Genomic DNA, 13,548 nt, shown 5'->3' with positions numbered 1-13,548 from the left:
ACCTCCTCCTCCTCCAGTAATTTCTTTTTTAAAAAGGAATCTTCATGCCACACAGACAGGAGGGCTGCAGCATCTGTGCAGAGGCTGGCTGGGAAAGCTGGAGAAGCTATAAGCGAACAGGTAGCCAAGAAGGACAAGAGAGAGAAAGGGTTGGGGAGTGAAAAACAGAGTGAAGTTTCAGGTGCAGGGAGGAACTCAGGACTCTCCAGGTGGAGCCCGTGTCTGAGTCTCACAGGAACAAGAACGACAAAGTGGTGTTCTTTGCCTGGAAATAATCCTTAGGAACCTGCTTGTGTCAACAGTGGTGATGGGGGAAGCCAAGTATCAGCTTTGGTCTTGAAAAGAGGATAACGTCACAGGCAGCAGGACACCTTAAGTTACACAAGGAGGGACCAAAACGTGAGCACCCAATTCTTGGACTATTTGGTTCCTCTGCCTATGGGCTGTACCCCAAATCGCTATGTCCTGGCTGAGGGATCTTTAGGTATTAGGGACCAGACCAGCCTGGGCCTGGAAATCAGCATCCTCTGGGACTCCAGTAACCGTGAGGAAGATCTCCATGTGCTGAAAGATGCTGAGGTCAAGAGCCCAGCAGCCTGCCCTGCCTGAGCAAGTAACTCTGGATACCAGAGTTGTGTTTGCGTTGGCCAACAATCAGTATTTTAATTCTTTTCTTAAGAGAGGGAAAAAAAGGCATCATTTATCTTTATTTTATAGTACAATATCAATTTTATAATATTGTTATGCACTCAGTCAGTTCAAAGCTCTGGCATTATGAGGTGGTTAAACCATCTGTCTTTTGCCTCTGAAGCCCACCTAACTCAATCAGTAATACCCTAGATGTGCAGCACTCATGATTTGATTCTGTTTAATCTGGACAGATTCCATTTATTCAATCCTGAGAGTCAAAAACTGGACCAAATTCATCTGAAATGTATTATTCCAACTTTTAAGTCTTAACATTTTAAGGTGAGAAACATAAAGATACCCCATGTGGAAGTCTATGTGGTTTCTCAGTGTGACACCTTTCCCAAAAAACTATCATTCTTAGTAGAAATTTTCCAAGTCTGGTCCTAGTTTTAAATATGATTTACTTTTCAAATGTTGGAACAGAGCCCCTTCTGCCATTTGCAAGTGGAAGTATTTTCTCTCTCTTCACCTTTAAAAGCCCTTAGGGATTGTTGTACATGTGTGCATATGTGATCGAAAATGTAGTCACCTTTAAATTTGCTTTTCAAGGAGTATTATTAATGGCCCATTTTAGCATGAGTCATATTAACAAGGAGTGGGCAAACCGGAATCATATTAACAAGGGGGCAGGGATCTGAGTCTTGCTCTGCGGCAATTCTACCAGTGTGGAAGCTTTGCAGATGAGATTTTGAAGATGAAAGAGAATATTAAAGAGGAGATGGACATTTCGATGCTGGCTCGATGACCCCTGAATGCCATACCTATCTGGAAGAAGAGGCTGTACTCCAGCCCTTTTGAATGAAGAGCTGTATGGGCTGTGATTCAGAATCTTTGTTATAATACACTGTATGTTAACCCAAGCACGTTGCAAACGTGACCCCAATGCCAAGAACATAAAAGAGTGGGAACTCTTAGTTGCACACAGATCTAATATTGAGGAATCATCTACATGGCCTTGACTTTCCTCCACCTTCATACCCTCCGTCTGTTAGAGAAGGAACATTATTGTTGTTCACACAGGTGTGTAGCAGGCCAGGCAGCACATTGTGTGATCTTGATCCAGAAAGCCACACTGGGGTCAACAACTGTAGAAATAAATCAACATGATGGATCTCATTATAGTTAATCATTTTACCCAAATCTATAAGCTGTGGAACCTGGGGGAAATACATTTGCAAAAGTAATCAGTTTTCAATGATTCATTCAAATATTTGTTCAATAAGTAGGCATTTAGGTACTGCTTAAGGTGCTGAGCACAGAGATGGATGAGTCATGGTCCCACAGGTAACATATTGCCCAGAGAGAAATGTAAATACACAGAAAGTCATGACACAGAGTGACTTGTGCTCTGTAAGACTCCGTCCCTGGTGCTGCAGGAAAACATACTGGCAACTTTGGGGCCAAAGGGTCAAACTTTCTGGACAAGGGGATGTGTACAACTGAATCTGTAAATGCCTAGAGTTTTAGATGTTCATTATAGGTTTATATTCTATTAAAAAATAACTGGCCCTTTATCAGTAATAAAAAGTTGAGAAAAAACTTATGAAGCTAACAGAAATATTTGTACAAATTCTTGACCACAAATAATTTAAACTTGTCTAGTGCCTAAGACAAGTCTGGTTACATACATAGTAGGTAGTGAGTAGGTGCACAAAAAGCCGAATGGAGAGATTCTACGGTAAACACAGAAAAATGCATGATAAGCGAGACAGAGAAATACAATGATATGTATATGTAAGACATTCCTGTAAAAAACCATGTCCACATTCTTTATCTAATTTAATCACAAGAATCGAGTGAGGTAAGAACACGTAAGGCCAAGAAGATCAGTAAATTCCTCAGGGTCATAAGCTATTGCAGCTCTGACTCCAGGCTCCTCTGAGACTTGGTGGTTCCCTTGTCCTGCAGAATCTCCCTAAAAGAGTGATGGACACAACTGAGTCATAACTGAGAGCCATTCCCACCTCCACCACTCCGCCCTACAGGTGGGATCACTTCCATTACATCATCATGAAGCAGACCTTGCCCTTTAATATCCAGAAGCTTCCCTAACAAGATCCCTAAGCTTTCATGAATTCTGCAACCGAGGTTGGTGTATTGTTGGTAAAAAGCAGACGTGCCCTTACTGCAAAGAGAAGGTCGATTTGAAGAGGATGATCAATAACCCGTATCCTTTTTTATAAAGTTATGAAATATTATCTTAAATGTTTTTCTGGTGATGTATTCTTTAATCTAAACTTTCCTTATCTTCATTATAGGTACAGCAGAAAACATTCTGTTCTCCCTAACCACCTATTTCAAAACAACTTTCTGGTTTCTTTTCTCCCCTGTGCTTACGTTACTATTCTAGTTAGGAAATTAAATGCCAAAAAAGATACATTCTACTCTTTATATTCCACATATTCCACTATTAGGGCTTTAGTGGAAATGTGATGGGACATTGCGAAAGATAGGTGAATATATGGAAGGATAAGATAGGTAGGTAGGTAAGTAGGTAGATAGATAGATAGATAGGTAGATAGATGATAGATAGATAGATAGATAGATAGATAGATAGATAGATAGATAGATAGATAGATAGATAGATAGATATAGATAGATAGGTAGATAGATAGATAGATATAGACAGATAGATAATAGATAGATAATAGATAGATAGGCAAACAGATAGATGATAGGTAACAGGTGGATGGGATGAGTGGGTGGGGAGACAAATAGATTAGAATTGAAATTTTAAAGGCCCCAAATGTGAGCTAGAATAGAAAAGTATTTTTAAGGTGTACCAAATTGTATTATTTCCAGACACGAGTAGGGGTTTTTCCCCTGAATTTTGGCTTTTTTAATTCCTTGCTACAGCTCATCTTTTCTTAGGCTAACCTAAGTAATAATAATATTGAAAGGAGTGAAGACCTACTACAGATTTGCTCAGCAAATGGCAGCAAAAGGATTTTTATAGACAGCAGGGATCCCTAACTGAATAAACCCAAATCTCCTTAAGGTCACAGGAAGGGAATGTCCCCATCCAGAGCTGACTACAAAGACTTAGCCCTCAACCCCCCACTGGCGCAAGACCAGAGTGTATATCTTCCAGGGGTGTAAATGGAACTAAAACATATCCCCCCTTAAGCAGAAGAGCACTGATGGGATGGTTTCTGCCTGCCAAGTACTCGCTCTTCTCCTAAGTGACAGCCTTACTGTTCCTTCTGAGTTCCAGTCACCTGCATTCACAGTGCTAAAGGAGACCCCCACCCTGCTCCCTGCCCTGCCGACTCTTCAAACCCTGTTTAGTTTGAACTGGCAGCTGTTGGCAGCAATGCCCCCATATCTGGGGGCTGCAAACCAAGGACGGACTTGCAAGCAGGGCAGTGGAGGAGGCAGCGTGCGTGGGCCCCTGGATCTCGGAGCCGCACGCCAACAACAGAGAGCACCCTCTGCGGCCACCAGCTCCCTTCCCAGGCCTGGCCTTCCTCGCAGAGTCCCTGCGAGGCAGGCACAGGCAAGGCTGAAGGCCTGTCATGAGCCTTCCTCTCCTCCACTCATCCTAACACGAGTCCAGAACAGCTTTTGGTTAATAACTTACTTGTGAAACTTCAGTAAATAAATCTTTGTTATAAAATTGGTGATATGATCATAAATGTCACCTTAACAATCATTTAAATAACAAAGGACAATTGGTTTCTGTGAGAGAAAGAAATGGTCTTGAGAGAAGAAACTTTTGAATACTACATGTACTCTTTTTTTCCCCTATGAGATACAGAACTTTATTTCTGAATGTAACATCCTAACAACAATCGTCATTCTTCTAAGGCAGCTAAAGAAATACATGTACTCTTTATTGAGACTCAGTGTAAGATAAAAGCTACATGTGAAAACTCTGCCTTTCTGTGTAGAACATTGCTAACAGAGATACCGGGTATTAGTTAAGTTCCCTTAGTACAATTTATCAAAGATACCAGGATAACGTATGTAGTATCTATGAACTAATGTTTTTCTTTGTAATATGCAATGAGTTCCCTCTGATGAGCTGACAGTTCTCCTGCCAGAGCTGTTTTTGCTCACTACGGTAGTTCCCATTATTCTTGGTTTTCCACTGTAACCATTCCCCTCTTTCCTCTTTTTTTTAGTATGTGACCATGGCCTTTAATTCTTGTTTGGGATTATGATATTTGGGGATTTTAAAGTGGATGGATTCGATTTATTTTTGGAAATTAGGTGTAGTGTAAATAACAATGACTATTTCTGCTACGTGGCTGTAGGTAGAGGAACCTCCTTAACTGAGATTCAGCTCAGAGCGCATACACTTTTTTCTTTTTTTTTTTTAACATCTTTATTGGAGTATAACTGTTTTACAATGGTGTGTTACTTTCTGCTTTATAACAAAGTGAATCAGTTATACATATACATATATCCCCATATCTCCTCCCTCTTGCATCTCCCTCCCTCCCACCCTCCCTATCCCACCCCTCTAGGTGGTCACAAAGCACCGAGCTGATCTCCCTATGCTATGCGGCTGCTTCCCACTAGCTATCAGTTTTACATTTGGTAGGGTATATATGTCCATGCCACTCTCTCACTTTCTCCCAGCTTACCTTTCCCCATCCCCGTATCCTCAATTCCATTCTCTAGTAGGTCTGCGTCTTTATTCCCATCTTGCCCCTAGGTTCTTCATGACCATTTTTTGGTTTGTTTTTTAGATTCCATATATATGTGTTAGCATACGGTATTTGTTTTCCTCTTTCAAACTTACTTCACTCTGTATGACAGACGCTAGGTCCATCCACCTCACTACAGATAACTCAATTTCGTTTCTTTTTATGGCTCAGTAACATTCCATTGTATATATGTGCCACATCTTCTTTATCCATTCACCTCTTGATGGACACTTAGGTTGCTTCCATGTCCTGGCTATTGTAAATAGAGCTGCAATGAACATTGTGGTACATGACTTTTTTGAATTATGGTTTTCTCAGGGTATATGCCCAGTAGTGGGATTGTTGGGTCGTATGGTAGTTCTATTTTTAGTTTTCTAAGGAACCTCCATACTGTTCTCCATAGTGGCTGTATCCATTTACATTCCCACCAACAGTGCAAGAGGGTTCCCTTTTCTCCACACCCTCTCCAGCATTTATTGTTTCTAGATTTTTTGATGATGGCCATTCTGACTGGTGTGAAGTGATATCTCATTGTAGTTTTGATTTGCATTTCTCTAATAATTAGTGATGTTGAGCATTCTTTCATGTGTTTGTTGGCAATCTGTATATCTTCTTTGGAGAAATGTCTATTTAGCTCTTCTGCCCATTTTTGGATTGGGTTGTTCGATTTTTTGATATTGAGTTGCATGAGCTGCTTGTAAATTTTGGAGATTAATCCTTTGTCAGTTGCTTCATTTGCAAATATTTTCTCCCATTCAGAGGGTTGTTTTTTTGTCTTGTTTATGGTTTCCTTTGCTGCACAAAAGCTTTTAGGTTACATTAGGTTCCATTTGTTTATTTTTGTTTTTATTTCCATTTCTCTAGGAGATGGGTCAAAAAGGATCTTACTGTGATTTATGTCATAGAGTGTTCTGCCTATGTTTTCCTCTAAGAGTTTGATAGTCTCTGGCCTAACAGTTAAGTCTTTAATCCCTTTTGAGTATATTTTTGTGTATGGTGTTAGGGAGTATTCTAATTTCATTCTTTTACATGTAGCTGTCCAGTTTTCCCAACACCATTTATTGAAGAGGCTGCCTTTTATCCATTGTATATTCTTGCCTCTTTTATCAAAGATAAGGTGACCATATGTGCGTGGGTTTATCTCTGGGCTTTCTACCCTGTTCCAAGGATCTATATTTCTGTTTTTGTGCCAGTACCATACTGTCTTGATTACTGTAGCTTTGTAGTATAGTCTGAAGTCCGGGAGCCTGATTCCTCCAGCTCCGCTTTTCTTTCTCAAGATTGCTTTGGCTATTCGGGGTCTTTTGTGTTTCCATGCAAATTGTGAAATTTTTTGTTCTAGTTCTGTGAAAAATGCCAGTGGTAGTTTGATAGGGATTGCATTGAATCTGTAGATTGCTTTGGGTAGTAGAGTCATTTTCACAATGTTGATTCCTCCAATCCAAGAACATGGTATATCTCTCCATCTATTTGTATCATCTTTAATTTCTTTCCTCAGTGTCTTACAATTTTCTGCATACAGGTCTTTTGTCTCCTTAGGTAGGTTTATTCCTAGATATTTTATTCTTTTTGTTGCAATGGTAAACAGGAGTGTTTTCTTAATTTCACTTTCAGATTTTTCATCATTAGTGTATAGGAATGCAAGAGATTTCTGTGCATTAATTTTGTATTCTGCTACTTTACCAAATTCATTGATTAGCTCTAGTAGTTTTCTGGTAGCATCTTTAGGATTCTCTATGTATAGTATCATGTCATCTGCAAACAGTGACAGCTTTACTTCTTCTTTTCCGATTTGGATCCCTTTTATTTCTTTTTCTTCTCTGATTGCTGTGGCTAACACTTCCAAAACTATGTTGAATAATAGTGGTGAGAGTGGGCAAACTTGTCTTGTTCCTGATCTTAGTGGAAATGGTTTCAGTTTCTCACCATTGAGGATAATGTTGGCTGTGGGTTTGTCATATATGACCTTTAGTATGTTGAGGAAAGTTCCCTCTATGCCTACTTTCTGCAGGGCTTTTATCATAAATGGGTGTTGAATTTTGTCGAAAGCTTTCTCTGCATCTATTGAGATGATCATATGGTTTTTCTTGTTCAATTTGTTAATATGATGTATCACGTCGGTTGATTTGCGTATATTGAAGAATCCTTGCATTCCTGGAATAAACCCCACTTGATCATGGTGTATGATCCTTTTAATGTGCTGTTGGATTCTGTTTGCTAGTATTTTGCTGAGGATTTTTGCATCTATGTTCATCAGTGATATTCACCTGTAGTTTTCTTTCTTTGTGACATCTTTGTCTGGCTTGGGTATCAGGGTGATGGTGGCCTCGTAGAATGAGTTTGGGAGTGTTCCTCCCTCTGCTATATTTTGCAAGAGTTTGAGAAGGATAGGTGTTAGCTCTTCTCTAAATGTTTGATAGAATTCGCCTGTGAAGCCATCTGGTCCTGGGCTTTTATTTGTTGGAAGATTTTTAATCACAGTTTCAATTTCAGTGCTTGTGATTGGTCTGTTCATATTTTCTATTTCTTCCTGGTTCAGTCTCGGAAGGGTGTGCATTTCTAAGAATTTGTCCATTTCTTCCAGGTTGTCCATTTTATTGGCAGTGTTTCTTGTAGTAATCTCTCATGATCCTTTGTATTTCTGCAGTGTCAGTTGTTACTTCTCCTTTTTCATTTCTATTTCTATTGAATTGAGTCTTCTCCCTTTTTTACTGATAAGTGTGTCTAATGGTTTATCAATTTTGTTTATCTTCTCAAGGAACCAGCTTTTAATTTTAGTGATCTTTGCTATCATTTCCTTCAATTCTTTTTCATTTATTTCTGATCTGATCTTTATGATTTCTTTCCTTCTGCTAACTTTGGGGGTTTTTTATTCTTCTTTCTCTAAGTGTTTTAGGTGTAAGATTAGGTTTTTTATTTGAGATGTTTCTTGTTCCTTAAGGTAGGGTTGTATTGCTATAAACTTCCGTCTTAGAACTGCTTTTCTGCATCCCACAGATTTGGGGTTGTTGTGTTTCCATTGTCATTTGTTTCTAGGTAATTTTTCATTTCCTCTTTGATTTGCAAGACCAAGTTCCAGTGGTATTAACACCTGCTTCTTCCAATGTGTACCTAGTAGTAAATCTTCTTTTGTAATTTGAAGGCATGTGTTAAGGCCAACAGGCAACCAAATTTCACCTCGTCTGCCGGCCACGGTGGGGGACGGGGGGCAGAGGGCTAGAGAATTTTTAATTTCATTTATTGTGTTGTTCATCACTGTTTGTTTGCTCTTAGTTCTTCTAGGTCCTTGTTAAACGTTTCTTGTATTTTCTCTGTTCTATTTCCAAGATTTTGGATCATCTTTACTATCATTACTCTGAATTCTTTTTCAGGCAGACTGCCTATTTCCTCTTCATTTAGTAGGTCTGGTGAGTTTTTACCTTGGTCCTTCATCTGCTGTGTGTTTCTCTGTCCTCTCATTTTGCTTAACTTACTGTGTTTGGGGTCTCCTTCTCACAGGCTGCAGGTTTGTAGTTCCCGTTGTTTTTGGTGTCTGCCCCCAGTGGCTAAGGTTGGTTCAGTGGGTTGTGTAGGCTTCCTGCTGGAGGGGACTAGTGCCTTCGTTCTGGTGGATGAGGCTGGATCTTGTCTTTCTGGTTGGCAGGTCCATGTCTGGTGGTGTGTTTTGGGACATCTATGGCCTTATTATGATTTTAGGCAGCCTCTCTGCTAATGGGTGTGGTTGTGTTCCTGTCTTGCTAGCTCTTTGACATAGGGTGTCCAGCACGGTAGCTTGCTGGTTGTTGAGTGGAGCTGCGTCTTGGTGTTGAGATGGAGATCTCTGGGAGATATTCTCCGTTTGTTATTACGTGAAGCTGGGAGGTCTCTTGTGGACGAATGTCCTGAACTTGGCTCTCGCACCTGAGAGGCACAGCCCTGATGCCTGGCTGGAGCACCAAGAGCCTGTCATCTACACAGCTCAGAATTAAAGGGAGAAAAAGAAAGAAAGAAAGAAGATAAAATTAAATTAAATTAAATTAAATTTAAGTTATTAAAATAAAAAATAATTATTAAAAAAATTTTTTAAATAATAAAAAAAGAAAGAAAGAAAGAAGAGAGCAACCAAACCAAAAAACAAATCCACCAATGATAACAAGCGCTAAAAACTATACTAAAACAAAAACAAAAACAAAAAACGACGGACAGACCGTACCCTGGGACAAATGGTAAAAGCAAAGCTATAGAGACAAAATCACACACAGAAGCATACACATACACACTCACAAAAAGAGCAAAAGGGAAAAATATGTATATATCGTTGCTCCCAAAGTCCACCTCCTCAATTTGGGATTATTCGTTGTCTATTCAGGTATTTCACAGATGCAGGGTACCTCAAGTTGATTGTGGAGATTTAATCCACTGCTCCTGAGGCTGCTGGGAGAAATTTCCCTTTCTCTTCTTTGTTTGCACAGCTCCCGGGGTTCAGCTTTGGATTTGGCCCTGCCTCTGTGTGTAGTTCGCCTGAGGGCGTCTGTTCTTCACTCAGACAGGACGGGGTTAAAGGAGCAGCTGCTTCGGGGGCTCTTGCTCACTCTGGCCGGGTGGAGGGAGGGGTAAGGAATGTGGGGCGAGCCTGCAGCGGCGGAGCCCAGCATGATGTTGCAGCAGCCTGAGGCGCGCCATGCGTTCTCCCGGGGAAGTTGTCCATGGATCACGGGAGCCTGGCAGTGGCGGGCTGCACCGGCTCCCGGGAGGGGCGGTGTGGAGAGTGACCTGTGCTCGCACACAGGCTTCTTGGTGGCGGCAGCAGCAGCCTTAGCGTCCCATGCCCGTCTCTGGGGTCAACACTGATAGCCACGACTCGCGCCCCTCTCTGGAGCCCCTTTAAGCAGCACTCTTAATCCCCTCTCCTCGCGCACCAGGAAACAAAGAGGCAAGAAAAAGTCTCTTGCCTCTTCCGCACCTCCAGACTTTTTCCCGGACTCCCTCCCGGCTAGCTGTGGTGCACTAGCCCCTTCAGGCTGTGTTCACGCTGCCAACCCCAGTCCTCTCCCTGCGATCCGACCGAAGCCCGAGCCTCAGCTCCCAGCCCCCGCCCGCCCCGGCGGGTGAGCAGACAAGCCTCTCGGGCTGGTGAGTGCTGGTCGGCACCCGTCCTCTGTGTGGGAATCTCTCTGCTTTGCCCTCCGCACCCCTGTGGCTGCGCTCTCCTCCGTGGCTCCGAAGCTTCCTCCCTCCGCCACCTGCCATCTCCACCTGCGAAGGGGCTTCCTAGCGTGTGGAGACCTTTCCTTCTTCACAGCTCCCTCCCACTGGTGCAGGTCCCGTCCCTATTCTTTTGTCTCAGTTTTTTCTTTTTTCTTTTACCCTACCCAGGTACGTGGGGAGTTTCTTGCCTTTTGGGAGGTCTGAGGTCTTCTGCCAGCATTCAGTAGGTGTTCTGTAGGAGTTGTTCCACATGTAGATGTATTTTTCATGTATTTGTGGGGAAGAAGGTGATCTCCATGTCTTATTCTTCCGCCATTTTGAAGCTCCTCCACACACAATTTTTATATGGGCAAATCCTGGACTGGCTTCGTTATCTGGTGGCCTGGCAACCCGTGGTGATAGGAATCGTCCAAGGCATTAATTATTCACTAGGGCTGGAATAGCATGGCACACCTACCCAAGAAGCAATGTAATGCATGTTGAAATATTTTCTAATCCTTAATCCTACATTTAATATTGATATTCTTTTCTAATTTTAGAGATGACCCCAAGAATTTAGAGAACTGAGTAACAACTGGCACTTTGTGTGGAAAGAATTTAAAGAGAAGCTGAGCAATGGAATAAACAAATAAAGCGTGTTTTGCATCCTTCCGATTACAATCATTTTGTAATCATCGCATCTGACACATTTGGTACTGTGGACATCCCACCTCTACTTTGGCTTACAGTGATCTCATCTGAGGCGTGTTTCAGAGGTTTGCGAAGTACTCCTCATGTACAACGTTGAGTTACAACAAATACCTTCTTATCAGTTCAACATCTTCAAAGAAGTAGGCAGAGTTGTTAAATCTATGGTTTAAGGACAAAGTCTTTTCTGTTCTTTGTGCTTGTTACCACGTGGCAGCTTTGGCACCACAGAGCCCTTCTGTGTAGAGATCACTCCTGTAGCCTCTAGCACCAGTGTGTTGCAGCCCACTCAATGGGCCAGAGCTACGCTGGGTTTCCTGGGGCTTCCCCATGTACTCAGCCCACCCAAGGGCTGCACTAAAGGGAAGAGAAGCACTCTCTTCTTCTGTGACACTCTGTTCACACACACACACACACACACAGTCAATCCATGGCCATACTCTGCTTTTATTTTCTTCACAGCACTTTCCAATACCTGAAATCATATCATAGACTCATTTGTTTACTGTTTGTCTTCACCTCCATGATGACTGGGAATTTTATCTGTTTTGTTCCCTACTATCTTTCCAGCACTTGGAGCAGCACCTGGCACATAATAGGCACTCAATAAATATTTGCTGAACAAATGAATTAGTCAAGCAAGAAGGAAAAAATTAACAGAATTGGGAAGACCAGTCAGAACAAGTTAACCCAAGAATATGTTGAACTCCCCAAAATTAATTCATTTTAAGTTACTGGTCATTTGTTAAACAGCCAACACTGTCTACATCACACCAGACATCTATTCTGCAATACCTGAAGACATTACATTTGTATGAAGTAGAAAAGAAACAAATCTATTGTCAGAAACATTGGCAACGCATTGCAGCAACTTGGATGAACCTAGAAATTATCATACTGAGTGAAGTAAGTCAGAAACAGAAAGACAAATACCATATGATACCACTTATATGTGGAATCTAAAATATGACACAAATGAACTTATCTATGAAACAGAAACAGACTCACAGACATAGAGAACTGACTTGTGGTTGCCAGCGGGGAGGGGGAGTGGGGACAGGTTGGATTGGAAGTTTGGGTGAGCAGATACAAACTATTATATACAGAATGGATAAACAAGGTCCTACTGTATAGCACAGGGAACTATATTCAATATCCTGTGATAAACCATAATGGAAAAGAATATGAAAAAGAATGTATATATGTATAACTGAATCACTTTGCTGTACAGCAGAAATTAACTCAACATTGTAAATCAACTATACTTCAATAAATTTTTTAAAAAATATCAGCAACATACTTAATGCTATACAAAAGTCCATTGTAGCTGTAATGACAATAACTCACAGTAAGATTTCTACCGGTTGGTAATTTTCCTTCTTGAAACTGCTCAGTGCTTAAGTATTACAACTGGCTCATCATCCAGATTATTAGAAGATTTAACTCTGCTTTATTTCTCTACTCAGCAAACATTTCAACAGTTCAATATTTATTATGTACCAGGCATGTGCAAGGATTAAAGAGATAAATCAAGATTCTTGAACTTACAGGCTACAGACAAATAAAAGACCTCACAGCTGGATAAAGCACCAACTAAAAATTAGTTTTTCTTTTGTAGCAGAACCCTTAAATTCACCTCTGATGTATTTGCCATCCGCCTTTTATGGAGAGCTGAGTGAAGACCCTTTAGGACTCTGGGCAAATAAACCAGCATGTGTCTTCATGGAATTCTGAATGACCCTCAGAGTTCAGAAATGTTAGATAATGACTAAACAATATCAGAAAAAAATAAAGATGCTATTTCCTTTACACAGTTTAGGCATTTAAAATCTAATCTCAGGGGCTTCCCTGGTGGCGCAGTGGTTAAGAATCCGCTTGCCAACGCGGGGACACAGGTTTGAGCCCTGGTCTGGGAAGATCCCACATGCCGTGGAGCAACTAAACCCGTGTGCCACAACTACTGAGCCTGTGCTCTAGAGCCTGCGAACCACAACTACTGAGCTCACACAACACGACTACTGAAGCCCATGTGCCTAGAGCCCGTGATCCACAAAAAGAAGCCACTGCAATGAGAAGCCCACGCACCACAGTGAAGAGTAGCCCCCGCTTGCTGCAACGAGAGAAAGCCCGCACACAGCAATGAAGACCCAACGCAGCCAAAAAATAAATTAATTAATTTTAAATAAATTAATAAATTAAATCTAGTCTCAGTTTTGTGAAGTAATATGTATATACTACCCAGTTACCAGTGGTTATCTCAAGGTAAAGGGATAAGAGCTGATTCTTAATTTCTTTTATATGCTCGTTTCTTGTCCAAATTTTCTACAATTAA

The 13,548-nt window shown here is 41.2% G+C and overlaps 1 protein-coding gene across 1 annotated transcript in view; it reads left to right on the top strand.

The window, feature by feature from the left end:
• RNF175 (ring finger protein 175) overlaps window positions 1-10,972 on the top strand; it is a 67,753-nt gene extending 56,781 nt beyond the window's left edge. Inside the window, 3 exon segments of the mRNA XM_036852227.1 lie at window positions 2,756-2,857; window positions 9,197-9,203; window positions 10,853-10,972. Coding sequence (XP_036708122.1) covers window positions 2,756-2,857; window positions 9,197-9,203; window positions 10,853-10,972 — 229 coding nt within the window.
• Window positions 10,973-13,548: the final 2,576 nt, after the last annotated feature.

This window comes from Balaenoptera musculus, chromosome 5 (assembly GCF_009873245.2).
Source record: "Balaenoptera musculus isolate JJ_BM4_2016_0621 chromosome 5, mBalMus1.pri.v3, whole genome shotgun sequence".
NCBI classification, from domain to species: domain Eukaryota; kingdom Metazoa; phylum Chordata; class Mammalia; order Artiodactyla; family Balaenopteridae; genus Balaenoptera; species Balaenoptera musculus.
The sequence above is the reverse complement of the archived record's forward strand: the minus strand, read 5'-3'. Positions and strand labels throughout refer to the sequence as shown.